Source organism: Equus przewalskii, chromosome 1 (genome assembly GCF_037783145.1).
Source record: "Equus przewalskii isolate Varuska chromosome 1, EquPr2, whole genome shotgun sequence".
Lineage (NCBI taxonomy): Eukaryota > Metazoa > Chordata > Mammalia > Perissodactyla > Equidae > Equus > Equus przewalskii.
Window position 1 is genome coordinate 95,204,154 of NC_091831.1, and position 16,795 is coordinate 95,220,948.

General features: G+C 48.8%; 1 protein-coding gene across 6 annotated transcripts in view; it reads left to right on the forward strand.

Annotated features, from left to right (window-relative positions):
• NTRK3 (neurotrophic receptor tyrosine kinase 3) overlaps positions 1–16,795 on the forward strand; it is a 361,677-nt gene that overhangs the window by 100,529 nt on the left and 244,353 nt on the right. For all 6 annotated transcript variants that reach the window (XM_070618143.1, XM_070618148.1, XM_070618149.1 and 3 more), the window contains exons 4-8: positions 2,795–2,863; positions 12,130–12,287; positions 13,083–13,225; positions 13,687–13,828; positions 14,292–14,588. In XM_070618143.1, coding sequence (XP_070474244.1) covers positions 2,795–2,863; positions 12,130–12,287; positions 13,083–13,225; positions 13,687–13,828; positions 14,292–14,588 — 809 coding nt within the window. The remainder of the gene's footprint in view (positions 1–2,794; positions 2,864–12,129; positions 12,288–13,082; positions 13,226–13,686; positions 13,829–14,291; positions 14,589–16,795) is intronic.

Sequence of the window (16,795 nt, forward strand, 5' to 3'; positions counted from 1 at the left end):
AGCAAAATGAAACAGAGACTTCTGCCTGGATGAAGCAAACACTCACATTTACTGAAACGTCTTGAAGGAGAATGGTGATGGAGGCTCATAAGGCGGTACCGAAACTTGTTGCCCTTGACCCCAAGTTCCGAGCTCGAGGTCCACTACGTAGTATAAGGTCAGCCATTCGGTGGGGGGATGTGTCTGACCCCCTGTTCCACCCTCTCAAGGAGGAGGGGGGTGCCTGCTGGGAGCTGTGCCCCAACAGTGTCCTCAAGTGGTCATCACACACTTCCTTCCTCACCTCTGTCCTGATGAGTGGGCGATGGAGGAAGTTTGTCGGAATAAGATGCACGGTTGTAAGCGGTTTTGTGAAGCTGCGAGTGCGGATGGGTTAAGGTTTCTAGACTTTCAGTGAGAGCCTGTGTGGTCATTCATACCAGTGCCCTCCAGCCCTGCCGAGAGGAAGAGGTGGGAGTGTGGGGTTTGCGGGGCTATCCTAGAGAGGGCTGTGTGGGCTTAAGGACTCTGAAAGGAGAGCGTGCTGGGTGCAGGGGAGGGAGCAGAGCAATAAACGTGGGGGTCACCTACCTGTGGCTCTCTTCCATTCTCTGCAGTCCCCTGTACCCTCAGAATGGGGGCTGCCTCCCCCGCACAGTCACAGGCTGTCACCAAAGACAGGGCTGCCTCAGATACAAGGCTGTGCTTGTATTTGAGTACCTGTTCCTCCAATGAGCTGTGTTTACTCTATGTGGTCTCACCCGGCCTGAACTTCTCCCCTGAGCTCTAGACCCAGGCATCTAGCATGCTGCTGGCTTTCTCTCTTTGGATGGCTAACAGGCATCTCAAACTTAGTATTTGCAAGGGAGAGGCTCTTGGTTGCCACCTCCCCACCAAATGTGACCCTTTTGCAGCCTTCGTCAGCTCGCTAAATGACGTCACCCCTCACCTGGTTGCTCAAGTGTCTTTCCCTCCTTCTCCCAGATCCCATCCAATAGGAAGTTCACCACCTCGCTTGAATCCATCTGCTTAATTCTCTCTCCTCCCTCTTCTCGCCTGGAATACTGCAGCTGCCTCCTAATTGGTCTGCCGGCTTCCAGGCTTGGCCTCTTATTTTTAAAAACGATAATTAGATTATGCCACTTCCCTACTTAAAACCATCCAACGCCTTCCCATTGCTCCTTAAAATCCAAACCCCTTACCATGGCCGGCAAGGTGGGAGTGGCCTGTCCCCTCTCCTGCTTACCCCAGACCGCTGTCGCCTCCTTCCTTCCTCACTGGCCTCCTTTCTGGTCCCTGGTCCCTCCCAGGTCTTTGCACTTGCTACTTCCACTGCCTTGAACACTGCTCCCCTGGCACTCGGCTCCTTCTCTCTCTTCTTGTCCCTGCTCCAGTGTCACCTTCTCAGGTGCACTTCGCTGAGCACCTGGCCCTCTCAAAGTAGCCCTCTCGCTCTCCCACATCAGTTCCCTGCGTCATTTTGTTTATACCCCTCCTTCTGCCCATCACAAACGGCAATTCTCTTGTTTGTTCATTTGTAACTTGAATATAAGTCCCAGAGGGACCTTATCAATTGTCCACCCCCTCATTCCACAGTGTAGGCTGTATTTGGCTCTCAACAAATATTCGTTGTAGAAGTCATCTAAATATAGATGCACCTGTAGGCATATGCGTGTGCATGTAAACAAGAGGCTGTGTTTGCATTTATTACCTACATGTTTAATAGACACAAATACACACATGCTTGTGTGTGTGTGGATAGATAGTTACCTAAGTGGGATGCTTCCTGCGTCCGTTCTCCTCAGTAGATGAGTCCCTTGTTCCTGGGGTGCCACTTCATTCCAGCCACGTGAACTGTTGCCTTTAAGGGCTGTTATCACATCAAAAGTTGTTTGTTGATCCTGGCAAAGTAATAGCTGTGGGTGTGTTTCTTCTTTTATTCAGAAGGCTAATGGCGACTCCTTTCCTCTGTACATCCTAATGAAAACAATTAAAGAGCCATTAGGAGGGGAGCAGAAGTGTGAACAAAAGGCTGATGACTTGATCACTGCTGGGCATGTTTGCTGGGGGAGGGACCAGCTGGAAGGAATGTAGGTGACCTGCGGAGTTTTTTCAAGCTGTGTGACTAAGATTGCTTGTTGGTAAAGGGTACATAGTTTCAGTTATGCAAGATGAGTAAGTCCTAGAGATCTACAGTACAGCAGACTGCATAATTCACAATACTGTATTGTATGCTTAAAAATTTGCTAAGAGGGTAGCCTATGTTAAATGTTCTTATCACACACACAAAAAAACAAGAGGTGATGGTTAGAGGTTAGATGGTTAGAGGTGATGGTTAAGTTTATGGCATCATTTTTGGTGATGGTTTCACAGATGTATACTTACCTTCGGACTCAGCAAGACGTCTACATTAAAGATGCACAGCTTTTTTGTACATCGAGTCTACCTCAATAATAATAATAAAAAGGAATAACTTTTTGGCTTGTGTACCCTGAGAGCTCTCTGTCCCCCTGTAGGAGAAGAGCTTCAGAAAGCCTCCCTGAACTTTTGGTATGGTGAGAGGATATGGGAGAATGACCAGGAAAACTCTGTTGTTTGTTTTGATTTGTAAAACCTTGTCTTTAAAAGGTCTCAGAATCTTCTCCAAACCTCATCTGTGGCCTCCACTACTGGCAGATGTATGGATAGCAGAATGGAGCAAAGGAGAAGACGAAGAACAAAGCCAGGCTCCTGTGAAATGACGGAGCTTACTACCGAGAGCATTACTTATGCCAGATGCGTCCTTTAATTTCCCCTTTATTTGTCCATCTTGCAGAAATCTGTCCAGTAACCGGCTCACCACACTGTCATGGCAGCTCTTCCAGACGCTGAGTCTTCGGGAATTGTAAGTTTGGTTTGAAGACCTTCCAAGTAGTGGAGTTATGGTAGAGGTTGGTGGGGAGAAGTCTCGGGCAGTGGGGCCCCCTGAGGCTGGGCCTATGCGTGAAGGGGCTCCTTGGGTTGGATGACATGAGGTGTACCATGTTCAGTGAGAGCAGGCCATCCTGTTGCTTGATTTCTGATGCTTTTTCTGGGCACAATACGTTTCAGAAGATGGGAATCTCATCTCTGAGCAGGACCTAGTTTTGTGGTCTGTAGGTAATTAGTAATAATAGTATTGATATTTGTAATAATAAAGAGTATTTATCAATTTACAAGAACATTCATAATATTAACTTTGTAGATGATCAGGTGTGCTTTCATTTATATGGCCTTAGACTTATCATCACAAGCATCACGAGTGGTAGGTATTATTATACCTCCAATATAAAATGTATTCCTACATTTTAAGGTGAGGGGTCTGAGCCCCTGAAAGGCATGTGAGATGCAGCTAAGATCACATTGTTAGGGATTGGCAGAGATAAGACTTGAACCCAGGCCTCTGACTTCAGATTGCGTGTCCTTTCCACCATTCTCAATCTCCTGTCAGCCTATTTGGCTTGAGTATGGGCATCCCAGGGGACCAAGACCATATATTTATTCAATCCGCCTGTGGGCTGCTTAGCTTTGCTGCAGTCTGAGGCTGATCAGTGTACCCCTATCCCAGACAGCCATTTTGCACAAACACATGTTGGATGGATAAGTGAAAATTCGAGACCACTGCTGGAAAAAAAATAGCTCATGTTGATGTGTGAGTCATCAGGGTCATCTCTGTGCATGAAGGACAGCATATTATGTTGAGAAAACAAATCAAGGAATAAATTGAAATGGAATTGAGGCATGGATAAAGTTAGGGAGTCTGCTTCCAGAGACACTGCTCACGTGTTCCCTTTTTACTTGGTGACTCAGGTCCAAATCCACTGAATGCAGATTGCTTTACTATCTTTACCAAGAGGCAGTGACCTGGGATCCCTGCTCATGCTGTTGAACTTTCAACTTGTTCTCCCTCCACCCGGGAAGACCTGAGTTCACAGATGAGTCTAAGCTTACCTTTTCTGACCCAGCTGGTGAGGGAGGGGATATTTACATCCAACGTCCCAATAGCCTATCACCCCACCATGGGCTTGCAAACCATACTTATCCTCATAGGCTAAGTGCCCATCTGATGCTTCAGAGGCCGTTCCAGAGATGAGAAGTACAGAGATTGTCTCTTTGACAGAGTTGGAATGTGTAGGACAATACCGCATGGGTTGCTTTCCTTTCTTAGGATTTTCCCCTCCCACCAGGCTACTCCTCTGGTCTGGGCACAATAGGCATAATGATCAGAGTTCTTTAGTCACTCATGGCTGAGATCCAGACATGCATCAATAAAAACTCCTACTTGAGCTTGGGAAAAGGTAAACATATACTTATTTGTTTATAAAGCACTGAAAGGCCAGCTCTGTCCCAGACATTGAAATGTCAGACTCTTACACTTGGTACCTTGTATTCATTCCCATCTTTGTAGGTGGGAAAGACCTTAGAGGTAAATTAACATGACTGCTATGGTCAGCAAACACTGATTTCTGAGATTTACTCTGTGCCAGGCACTGTGCCAAGCAATCTGTAGAATTATGAACATTATTTAGTTTAATCCTTATAATAATTCTATAAGGTAGGAATTATTACTATCACTTCACATTCGGGGACACCGAGGTACTTAGCAAGGTTAAGTGTCTCGTTTAAGGTCACCCATAAAATAAGTGGTAGCATATGCACTCAAGGTCATGACCACTCTGCTCAGCTCTCTCCCAGCTTCTTCAATCTGTTTCCAATTCAAGGATCTGTCCTTCAATAATTTTCGAAAAGTGCATGATTGTGGTTCTTCCTTACATTGCCCAAGCACTGATCAGGGCTATGCCATAAAGGAGCTAATTGGGGCCTGTCTCTCTTGGGAGTCTCGCATCCAGTTCTCCTGGAATGCCTGTGCTTCATCTGTGGGAGGCCAGGAATGGCGTCTCTCCAGGAGACATCTGGGGTCTGCAGTTGGCTGAATTATGGAGAAAATGTTCAGAGCTCCTTCTAAAAAATCACTGGCTATGAAATCAATGGTGTGCTGCTCTGGTGACCTGTTTCATGGAGTTTTAGAAACAGTTGTTCCGTGGATATATATTTAAAGAAAATGTCAGATTTCTCCCAGAGGATCATGGGATTCTGCATTCATCTTTGCCTGGGATCGATGCACCGGTGAGCTAGATGTGACTTATGGAGGAATGAAGACATTCCCTCCGGTGTGAGTCAGTTGTGAGAGCCACCATGTCCACGGAGTATTTTATTTCTGTCATATTGTTAAATAAGAAAAAAATTATATTGGGAAATAAAGAAGGCCCCCTCTGAGAAGCAATCGCCCCGGGAGGGGTCTATTTTTTGAGGAAGAATTGAATGTTGAGAGTGGAAAATTTATCTTTTGGCTCGAAGGACTGCATGTTGGCTCTTTGCTGTGGCTATGATTAAAATCCAAACAATCCCCATTCCTGGCAAATGGAAGAAGGGGTTGTATTTTCTTGTCCGATTTCCTGATTAGTCCACATGGCGCCATCTGCCACGAGCCATCTAGACTGCCAGGGTCTGCCCACTGGAGGCTGTGGGCTGGAGGGTGGGATGCGTCGGGTATTTCCAGGAAGAAGGAGTTTTGGCCCCGGAGGAAAGAGGCTGTGGCAGCCAGAAGATCACAAAGCCAAGAGTGTGAGGCTTTGAGCAACCTTCTGCAGAAAAGAGGGGCAAACTAGGGCATTCAATGATTTGTTAGCACATTTCATTCTGTCACTGAGGACCTCTGCCTACCCCAACCAGTTCCTCCCCAGTTAGAGGATCCTTGCCATAGGAACTGATGCTGTTGGGATTCCCCATTGGAAGGGCTGAATGGCTACAACTTTTCCAGTAGTAGAGAAGGAGAAGGAAGAGGCATATCTTGAGCTCCTAATATGAACGAGGTCCTGTTTCATCCTTGGGACAATCTCACGAGGAAGGTATCTTTACAGCCAGTTTTACAAATGAGGGAATTGAGACTTGGCCAAGTTAAACAACTGGTCCGAGACCACAGAGCTCGTAAATGGTAACTCTGGCAATTAGTATTGTGATTATTAGCGTTCCCCCATCCAGGTTTGCGGTTTCCCAAGACCAATGCTCTTTCCTAAAACAACGCAGCAAAACCCCTCACATGCTTAGCATCTCCTTCCAGAAACCACTCTCAGGATGGTGGCTCCCTGAGTGGAATCACAGGGCAAAAACACCTAAACGAGTTAGCATCTCCGAGTCCTTGTCATGTGCTCAAGGCTTCCTGTTCTCATTTCTCGTTTACTTTTGTGAGTTGAAGGATACGGTCATGGCCGAACACCTGGCCTACGACCCCGCATTGGTCCAGGTTGTGTTTCTCTTACTGAGAGAACTGGAAGCACCTTTGAAGACTTGCTTAGGAGTAGCCAGTGCTATTTCATTGGCATGGGTTTGAAGAAATTCGAGCTGGCATTGCACAGTGCTCTCAGAAGTTTCTAGTTATGGCAAGATGGTGTTTTTTTCCTTACAGAGAAGATTGGAACTGTCTGTCCAGAAATCAGAGCAAGAATCAAAGAGATTGTCTTAGAGATAAAAATGAATTAGAAAGGAAGGAAGCTTGGATTCTGAATCCCGTGATACAATTTAGGCAAAGGCAAGAGGCAACAGACGATATAAACCCACAGCACAGAAACCTTCCAGAAATACCCGAAGGGCCATTAGTGTATCTTGAACAGGCTTCTCTTAATACCCTGCATGCACAAAGCAGACATGATTAAAATAGATTGGAATATTTCATTTTCTTAAAGCAAAGTGATAATTACCTCTAGTGTAATTTGCAGATTTAATAGACTTGGTAAAATATTAACTCAGTATTGGGATGAGTTTAGGCCGATCCTGGCAATTTCCTTCTCCCAGTCCTGGCCATGACCACTTTCCATGGCTCTCAGAGAAGTCACTAAACAATCATATTAATAATAGCATTACTATAATAATAATTTCGGGCCTCTTGATAGACCCTTTTATTTCACAAGGCATGTTAACATATATTATCACTAATCCTTGTAATAACTCAGTGAAGAAAGAAGGTCAAGCACAGTTACCCCCATTTCACAGAAGGTAACTCAGAGCCTTGGAGAACTAGGTTATTTGCTGTGTTAGTTTCCTGGGGCTGTCTAAACAAGTTATTGCAAATTTGGCGGCTTAAAGCAACAGAAAATGATTCTCTCTCTGTTCTGGAGGCCAGAAGTTGAAATCCAGTTGCCGTTAGGGCCACACTCCCTTCAGAGGCTCTCGAGAGGAGCCCTTGCTTGTCTTTCCCAGCTTCTGGTGGCTCCTAGGGCTCCTTGGCTTCTGGCCGCGTCACTCCAGTCTCTGCTTCCACCTTCCATGGCTGTCTTCCCTGTCTCTTTGACTTTGATCTCTCCCTTCTTTCTCTTATAAGGACACCAGTCATTGGATTTGGGGCCCACCTGAATCCAGAAGGATCTCTTCCCAAGATCCTTAACTTGATTACATCCGCAAAGACTCTCTTTCCAAACAAGGTCACATTCACAGGTCCTGGGGAGTGAGGACTTGGACATATCTTTTTAGGGGACACAATTCAGCCTACTGTATTTGCCCAAGGTGACACAGCTGGTTTGACTCAGATCATTTGTTCGAGTACTTTCTCTACCATCGGACTGTGGTTCTCTCCAGGATGCCCGAGCTGATTACTTGGTCCTTTGGGTGTGCTTTCCTCTGCAACAGTAGATCTGGGTCCCTTGCCCAATTTCCACTGCCTGGCCCCAGGATTGCCACTGGCAGCACTGATGCTGTGGAGAGGAGAGGAAAACCAGGGCAATGACTGGAGGGGAATCAGTGTTTTCTGAACATCCAGCCATGGGCTTGGCTGTGTAGCAGTGTCTGTGCACATGTCCCGATGGGGCTGAGTTAATCTGTGGGAAGCCCCCAGGGCCTTGTGATTAGGCCCCGGGCCATCTTGGGGCGAGGGCTGGGTGTTGGTAAGCTTCGCCCTGAAGCAGCTGCTGCTGTATTATTCATGGGGCCTCTTGCATTATTGATGGAGTAGGGAAAGCCTTGCTTTAGGCTCTGGAGTCTGCCCCTGGAGCCCTGGCAAAGGCTCCGTCCACTGCTCGAGACCAGATTTGATGGGAGGAGGGAGAGCATCATTTAGACCCAGGGCTTGCCCTTCTTTGCTTCTGGCCCACCTCACTGTTTGAATCCTCTCTGGTCAGGATATGAAGACAATGGTGGATTTGCTCAATAGGAAGCCCAGGGTACCACTGTGTTGAGACTCAAAATGTTTTCTGCTGTGTGTTACTTGCTTTCTGGGAGGAAAGTCCGAAGGGAGTGGGGAAAAACTCAAGGCTCTTTTGCAGTTTCTAGGAGACTCTGGATTGGAGCAAAGGACCAGGTCTCCTGGTGCATCCCTTCTGTTGGGTCAGGTCCTGGAGGAAAACGATGGAAGGAAGCAAAAAAGCCGTTAAAGTGTGTCTGGCAGTGTCTTAGGCACGTCCCAGATAGCTCATCAGATTTTCCCACCAGCCTCGGGACCCTTTGACACTGTCTGCCTTTTGGGCGGCCCTGAGGTGTTGGGGTACGTAGCAGTGCAGGAGGCAGGACTGGGTAGAGTGTCTGTGGCTTGAAGCAGCCCAGCCAAGCCCCTCACTTTGTTAGTCTTTTCCACCCAGGTGGATAATTTGTATTTTTATGACTACTTAATAATGAATGACCACATCTTGTCGAGTGAGCAGCTGGGAAAAACCAGGCTGGTCTGGTTCAGTTCGAATCTCTTCAAGCATCTGGACCCTCAGTACCATTCCAGCTCAGCTGCCAGACCTCTCCTCGCAGCCCCTGTGACCGGAATCCAAACTCCTGCCCCACCTCCTCCGGCCTCCCTTCCCCTCCCGGTCCCGCACAGGCTGGGCAGCTAATTCGACCTTCTGCTTTTCCTAAGGAAGCCGTCAGATGTCCCCTGCCCTGTGCTCCCTCTTGTTGTGAGGGTTAAATGGGGTGTTGCTTGTAAGGCATTCACCATAGTGCTGGGCACCTGGTAAGTGTGATGCAAATGTTATTCTCATGTTATTTTTGTTGTTTCATTCTCATGTCCTCCTATCTACCTTCTTTCCTTTCTCTCTCCTATTTCTTAAGCCCCTGCAAACACCTCCAAGGCTTCTGGACCCCATCCTTCCTTTTCCTCCCCCAGGACCTTGATCTCTTCCTCCTCATCCCTCAGCCCTGCCCAGCCTTGTTCCTAATGTTGAACCTCTTCCTTTCCATTTTCTTCTGTTCTCAACCAAAGGCTCTTCTCTCCTCCACTGATTTCCTGTCTTCTGGGGCTTAAAACCTTGGGCTCATCTTCTACTCTTCCTTTTTCTTCGACTTCCAGCTGCGCACCAAACACCACTTTGTCTTCCTCCGTGATCTTTGCCCCGTCTTCCCATTTCCTCTCTCCAATCTTTACTACTCCACTCTAGGCCCTTATCAACTAGGCAGCAGTTCTCAAATGGTGGTCCAGTGTCCCTTGGGGGTCCCCAAGACCCTTTCAGGGGACCACGAGGTAACATCTATTTTCATAATAACACTAAGATGTTATTTGCCCTTCTTGCTCCATTCTCCCACAAGCGTACAGTGGAGTTTTCCAGAGACCGCGGGACATGTGATAACATCATTGGCTCTGATGACTAATGGAGTTTGAGCTAATGCATTCTTGTGTTTTAAAATTTCCTGTTTTAGTTTCTAATATGGTAAATAGTGGTAGATATAATCCACATCAAAGAAAGCTCTTTGAGGCCCTCAGTAATTTTTAAGAGTGAAAAAGAGTCCTGCATCCCAAAAGTTGGAGAAACAAGGACCTAGAGCATGCCAGCCTACATGGTGCCTGTATGTGAACGAGAAAAGGCGCCCCCTCTGGGTGGATGTAGCCCCATGACAGGCACCAGGTCTGGTCGGGGTGTGCAGACCGGATTTCATTTCACGTTTATCCCTTTGGCTGGGTGCCTTTGAGGACTGCACGCACTTGATGACCATACACGGTGACCTGTGTTCTTAAGACATCCTGACTGCTGTCCTCTCCAGTGGCTAGCTCTCCTCTTCTCCTGTTTGCCCTGCACCATGTCGTCGTGTTAGTCTTCCTACAGACCTGCTTCGTTCATGTCATTCTCAGCTCTGAGGGCCTCAGCGGTTCCCACTGCCCCCTGATGACTTCCAAACCTCCTGATGTGGCAGTGGGAGTCCTCTGCCATCCGGCTTCCACTACTCCTTCCAGCTTCATTTCCCGGTGCCTGGGCGCAACCTTTCCTTCCTGCTTTCACCCCTCAGCCTACAGCATCCCCTCTCCCTTCTCCCCCGTCTCTTCCTCCGTGCACTCCTGAAGTCAAGGATCCTGCCTTGCCCCTCCTCGCATCTTCCACTGCACCTGAGAGTGCCTTGTGCGTGATAGACGGGGTGGAAAGTACATGGACTTTGGAGTCTAATGGGCTGAGGTTTGAGAACTTGCTTTGTAACACACCAGCCAGGGGACCTTGAACATGTGACTTAACGCCTCCCAACATAAGAGGGCATCCCTCATCTGTATGGGCACAATACTCTGTCTCCTAGGGTAGCTGTGAGAAACAGATGCTCAGTAAAGGTTAGTTCCCTTTCCCTCTTCTGAAAGAGGGTGATGTGCAGAGAGATGTCACAAGCTCCTTAGACTATGAAGTTATAATGCAGGGCTGTTTGCACGTTCTCCCTGCAGTGTCCTAGTGGCTGGGAACACTGACTCCTCCTCCCAGGGGCCTCACTGTTTCCTGAAAGCTGAGTAATTCAGATGTGTGCTTAACTATTTTGGAATTTGCCAGTTGTCAAAAATATCCTGTGTCTTAGTGCAGTTATCCAAGCACTCCTCCCTCTGGGTACCAACAGATGCATCTCCTTGCTGGTCCAGAAAGAGAATCATGTTCTCCCTAGTGATCCAGGCATTCAGACTTATCACGTGCCCTTTAATTTAAGAGTTTTGCATCAGCTAATGCCCTTCCTTGTCCCCCTGATGAGATAACCCCATCTAGAGGGGAGGTGACTCACTCTAAGTCACAAGGAAAATCAGTGGAGAAGGAAGGCCTTGAACTTGAGTCTTTCCCCATCGGGCATTCTTCATCACCAACCTGAGTGCTCCTGGAGAGCAGACACGATCTTATTCATCTCTGCATTGACAGCACTCAGCCCCCAGCCAGACATGGAGCAGGTGCTTATTAAGGATTTTGTTGAATTTATGGAATAAAGCTGGTCTCAAGATGGGCTTTGAGCAGATCTTGGAAACAGCTGACCACCTACTCCCAGGGAGAGTAAACTTTCCTTCCTTCCCTCCTTCCCTCCTTCCTTCCATCCATCCATCCACCCATCCTCCAATCCTTCCTCTAATCATTCAACAAGTATTTTTGCACCAGACTCAGTTGTAGGTACTGCGTATACAGCAATGAACCAAATAGGCAATGTCTCTGACCTCAGTGGAGCTTAATTTTTTTGTTTGGAGACAGATAATAAACAAACAAGCAAATACATATTTGAATTGATGCTGAGTGGTGACAAATATTAGAAAGAAGAAGGGAGTGGGCAGTGTTATGGCAGAGGTTGGTGGTGGCTTTTTTTATAAAGAGTGGTCAGAGAAGATCGTATTATTGAGGGAGCCAGTCTAGCAGATATGTTATGGGTAAGAACTCTGTAGGAAGAAGGGACCACCAGTGCAAAGGTCCTGAGGCAGGAGCATGCTGGTCATCCTAGTGAACTTGACAGACAATAAGGTCAGTGTGGCTGAAGAAGAGGAGGGGAGGGTGAGGTGGGAGAGGAGGTCAGAGAGATAATACAGAGTGACGTGGATCACACAGGCCTTTGACTGTGACTTCCAGTGAGATGGGAAGCCACAGGAGGGGTTTGAGAAGAGCACTCCAAGCTGACGTATTTTAAAGGGTCTCTTTGCCAGGTGAGTTAGGTGGGGTGGATTTCTTTTTTTAAATGAGCTTGTTAGTTTAAAAACTAAATGAACTCATGGACTTACATAGAGATTGTTTTACTTCTTTTGAGACCTTGCTAAACCTCTTCTCTCTTTAATCCCCGAAGAGCAGGTGGGGGCCCCCTTGGCCTCACAGCCCTAGAGCTGGGGAGGGAGCTGGGCTGTCTTCAGTTCAGGAGTCCCCTTCCCTCTCTTCTTGCCCACAGGAGGTTGGAGCAGAACTTCTTCAACTGCAGCTGTGACATCCGCTGGATGCAGCTGTGGCAGGAGCAGGGCGAGGCCAGGCTGAACAGCCAGAACCTCTACTGCGTCGGGGCCGACGGCTCCCAGCTCCCTCTCTTCCGCATGAACATCAGTCAGTGTGGTGAGTGAGCTGCCCAGCCCCAGCAGCCTCCAGGAGGCATGCCTGACATAAGAGATGGGGCTGTGCGTTAGCCAGGAGAGCCGGGGTCTTTGTTTCTCTACCGCCCGCCCCAGCCTTGAACTCTCCACTGGGTGCGGGTCTGGCTCACCTTTTGCCTCCTTGCTCACTCTTGTCCTTATGTGAGCCAGTCGTGGGAAGGTTGGTTCTAGGAATACAGAAGGGGGTTAACTGTGCCCCTTCTCATCAGACAGATTCATTTCTTTCTGTGCGTTGCTTATCAACCAGTCCTGAAGGAGCATATCTCCAGGTGTGGTCTCTGGACCTCCTGGATCGGGAGCATCTAAGGCACTTTTAGAAAAGCAGATTCGTGCACCCAACCACAGACTTACAAGAATGTCTTTCACAGACTTTCTGGGAATGTCTGGGGATGGGTTCCACAGGTCTGAATTTCTAGCAAGTTCCCCATGGGTATCTGAAGCAGGACAAATTTTTGGGAACAAGTGCCCAAAATGGAAGGTGTCATGTGACTTTATTGCTGGACCTGCATGCCTTGAGCAACTGCTCCACCCCCACCCACTCCCTGCCACGTAGGAGAGTCCAACTGCACGGGCTTAAATTCTGAGTTCTGACATCTGCTGGGAGGTGGTATGAAGCTTCTTGGACGTGGGAGCCTTCTGAGAGCTCAAGCAGGTTGTATTGGAGTCTTTATTGGGCAAAGCAAGAAGGGCCACCATGGGCAAAGTTTTGGTAGTAAGCGTTTGCCTATCTTTGCACCCGCCCTGTCCTCCCTCCCAGACCTTCCTGAGATCAGTGTGAGCCATGTCAACCTGACTGTACGAGAGGGTGACAATGCTGTCATCACTTGCAACGGCTCTGGATCGCCCCTGCCTGATGTGGACTGGATAGTCACTGGATTGCAGTCCATCAACACCCACCAGGTAGGTGTCCTAGGGTCCGGTCCCATCAGGAGGTTGGAGAGCCATCACCTCTTAGTCTTAATGAGCTAAATCATGAATTGAAGAAAGAGATGTGAGAATAAGGGCGAAGGAAAGGGAAAGTCTGTGGTCCTATCTCTACAGGAAGAACCATGTAGACTCGGATTCCCTCCAGCTGCAATATTTTCTAGCCATCTTATTAAACATGCTACTAAACTTCTCTGTGCCTTAGTTTCCCCATCTGTAAAATGGGTATAATGCTATCATTCACCCTATAGGGTAAAAGTGAGGATTACCTGAACTGTTGACTATGGGGAGCCTGGAACTTGGTTGGTGTCAGTCCCTGGAAAGGCGTCCTTCGCCTTCTACTCGGCTTTCCTTATTCCTAAAGGTGTTTGGGGGTTAGGTGGGGGAGCCGCCCTTGTAGAAACTGTTTGATTGTTGTCTTTTTATTGGGGTTTTAGACAAATCTGAACTGGACCAATGTACATGCCATCAACCTGACCCTGGTAAATGTGACGAGTGAGGACAATGGCTTCACCCTGACGTGCATTGCAGAGAACGTGGTGGGCATGAGCAATGCCAGTGTTGCCCTCACCGTCCACTGTGAGTGGTTGCCATTGTGGAGGGTGACTGTGTACCAAGGGGATGCTGGTGCAGGAGTCCAAGAGGAGGCTGAGCCAGAGCAGTGGGCCTGGTCTACTAGGAGCGGCAGAAAGACTCCTGTAGGGCAGGGCTAAGCAAGGCAGTCCTTGACTAGTAAGCCCAGAAAGGGTGTTCCTGATCCTCAGAAGATGGTGTGCCTCTAACACAACCATGTGTTCAGGATGCAACTATGTTGGCCCAAGTCTGCCTTTTGGTAAACCCGTAACAGGTCAAGAGAGGGAACCCTCCAGTTATACATCTGGGCAGCCTGGGTGAAGATAGACATCTCTTCTCCTCTTTCAGGGTGCTGGTGGGGGGCCCTTTGATTCCCTCAGTCTTTTCAGAGCTGGGTGGGGAAGAATTGGGATTCCTGGAAGGCTGGACACTCTGTGTCCTGGGCTTCATCTGGCCTCTCCCTCGGCAGACCCCCCACGTGTGGTGAGCCTGGAGGAGCCCGAGCTGCGCCTGGAGCACTGCATCGAGTTCGTGGTGCGTGGCAACCCACCGCCCACACTGCACTGGCTACACAACGGGCAGCCGCTGCGGGAGTCCAAGATCATCCACGTGGAGTACTACCAGGAGGGCGAGGTTTCCGAGGGCTGCCTGCTCTTCAACAAGCCCACCCACTACAACAACGGCAACTACACCCTCATTGCCAAAAACCCGCTGGGCACGGCCAACCAGACCATCAACGGCCACTTCCTCAAGGAGCCCTTTCCAGGTGAGGGCAGTCCGCTCCCGGGTGCACTGATTCCTTCTAGGAGCTTGGGGTCATGGGGTGTGGTAGCTTGAGAGGAGAAGCAGCGCCAACATTAACACTGTCATTGTGGGGAACCAAACACACGTTGGAGCATATTCAGCCACCACTAGCGTTTTGCGTAAATTAGATAAAGTCTCTGTTTTCCAATTGCTATCACAACACAAACCAAGACCCTCTCAGAAATACACAGATGTGCATATAAGGGCATACTGTGTTATGGTAGAGAAATCAGGGACTTGAGAGTTGGACAAGAATGATGGACAATCTTGACCGGGACCTTTATTTATTGGGAGACTGTGGGCCTGAAAGTTGGCTTTTTTGAGCCTTAATTCCCTTATCTGTGAAAGGGACATGACTGTACCACTCCCTTAAGAATCTTGTGGCTTTTAAATGACTTAGGTGTATAAAGCATATGTCACAGGGTTTGGCATGTAATGATGGTTCCATGACCTGCCATTGCAGGGGGCTTTGGGGTCCATCCTGTTCAGCCCTACATTTAACACGAGTGAACTGAATGAACCTCTTTCTGCTTGCTGGTCGGTAGCAAGACGTGGCTCGAATCTAGGCACCCAGGGGCGTGTCTCCCTTCCTGTCTTGCTCCTGGTGAGCTGATGGAGTGGTGACTGATGCTCTCAGCCTGTGATGGTACCAACGTCAAGTGGCGCAGGGGTAGCCTTTGGAGTAATGAAAAAACTTTGTTTGACGGGATTTTAAGAGGAGATTCTGTCTTTCTCTGTCTGGGCCAGAATATTTCAAATACCTTCCTGAAGTTGAAGGAGAAGAAAACACCAAAAGAGCTTAGTGAAAATGGTGGCAGAATGTCTTGGTAGATTCAGCCATTGACAAGTTCCTGTCAGTGAGGGCCTGGATCTTTGATGACCTTGGTGATTTCTGCTGGAAACAGAGTGGATGACCTCTTGGCCTTCAATCCCCAGATCTCAGGGGTTTTGAGGACATAAAGGGGGAGTGTAAAGACAGATATGACACAGAGACACTCACACAGAAAGGAGGGCAGTGTGAGCTGGTGCTAAGCAGCATCTGCTTGTGTGAAGGCAGCTTCACAGCCTAGACGACCAGGGGGTGGCACCTCCAGGAGAACTTCTTTATCTTAGTGCAAGGAAACTCGAATTAGAGGCTCCAAGAGTGAAATTCTGGAAAAATCAGGCTGCACGTGAAGCTAAATTCCTGCCACTGAGGTCCAGGGGATGATGGGGCCATCATTCACAAGAGCATCGAGAGCTGCTGATGTTTGAGACCCTCACAATGCCCTGAGGTCCAGCATTTCCAACGTCATCCCCAGGATGCCCAATAAAAGGCCTCAGAACACTTCCCACTGTGGGCCGTGTGGGGCTCTTGTGGGGAGCTAGGAGACTCCTAGCCACACTGTGGATGTAGAGATTTGCTCTCACAGCCCACAAAGTCAGGCTAGGCTTTGTTGGCAAAAAGGGCTGGAGTGGCCCTTCGCCCTGCCTGTGCCCACCTAGTGATTTGAGAATGACTGCTGTTTCTTAAAGAGGAGGGTCCAGACCTCTCAGTGAGTGAGGAGTGGAGCCCCCTGAAGCAATGATTCTGTTTCCAAAGGGAGGCTCCTGGGGCCTGGAGGGAGTCGGGAGCCATAGAATGCTCAGGAGGGAGGATGAGCCACTCTAGGATACTCCCCACAGAGCATGTCCTGAGAGCCATGGGGCAGCAGGAGTGGGGGGCTGTGTGGTAGGTGCAGCTTTTTCTGCATCTGCCCTGCCATATAGACACCTCCTCTGTTCCCACGAGCACAGCAGCTCCTTCTCATAGTCTCTGGATACACTCCTCACCTTATCAACACTTTGTAGGCCAGCGGTTCTCGAAGGGTGGTCCCCGGACCAGCAGCATCTGCATTACTTGGGCATGTGTTAGAACTCAAATCCCCAAACCGCACCCAGGCCACTGAGTCAGAAACTCTGGGGTGGGGCCCAGCGGTCTGTGTTTTAACAAGCCCCCAGGAGACGCAGGTGCTCCCTGGTTTGCCATCCGCGGCCCTGGCATTTGGTGGCCTCTGGCCTCAGAAGGCAGGAGGGAGGGTGAAGTCACAGTAGAGCCTGAAGTGGAACAGCTCACCTGAAGTCATTTGCTCAGACCCATCTACACCCGGCTGGGGTCACCCTGGCAAAGGTTTGCTTGTTTATAGAGGA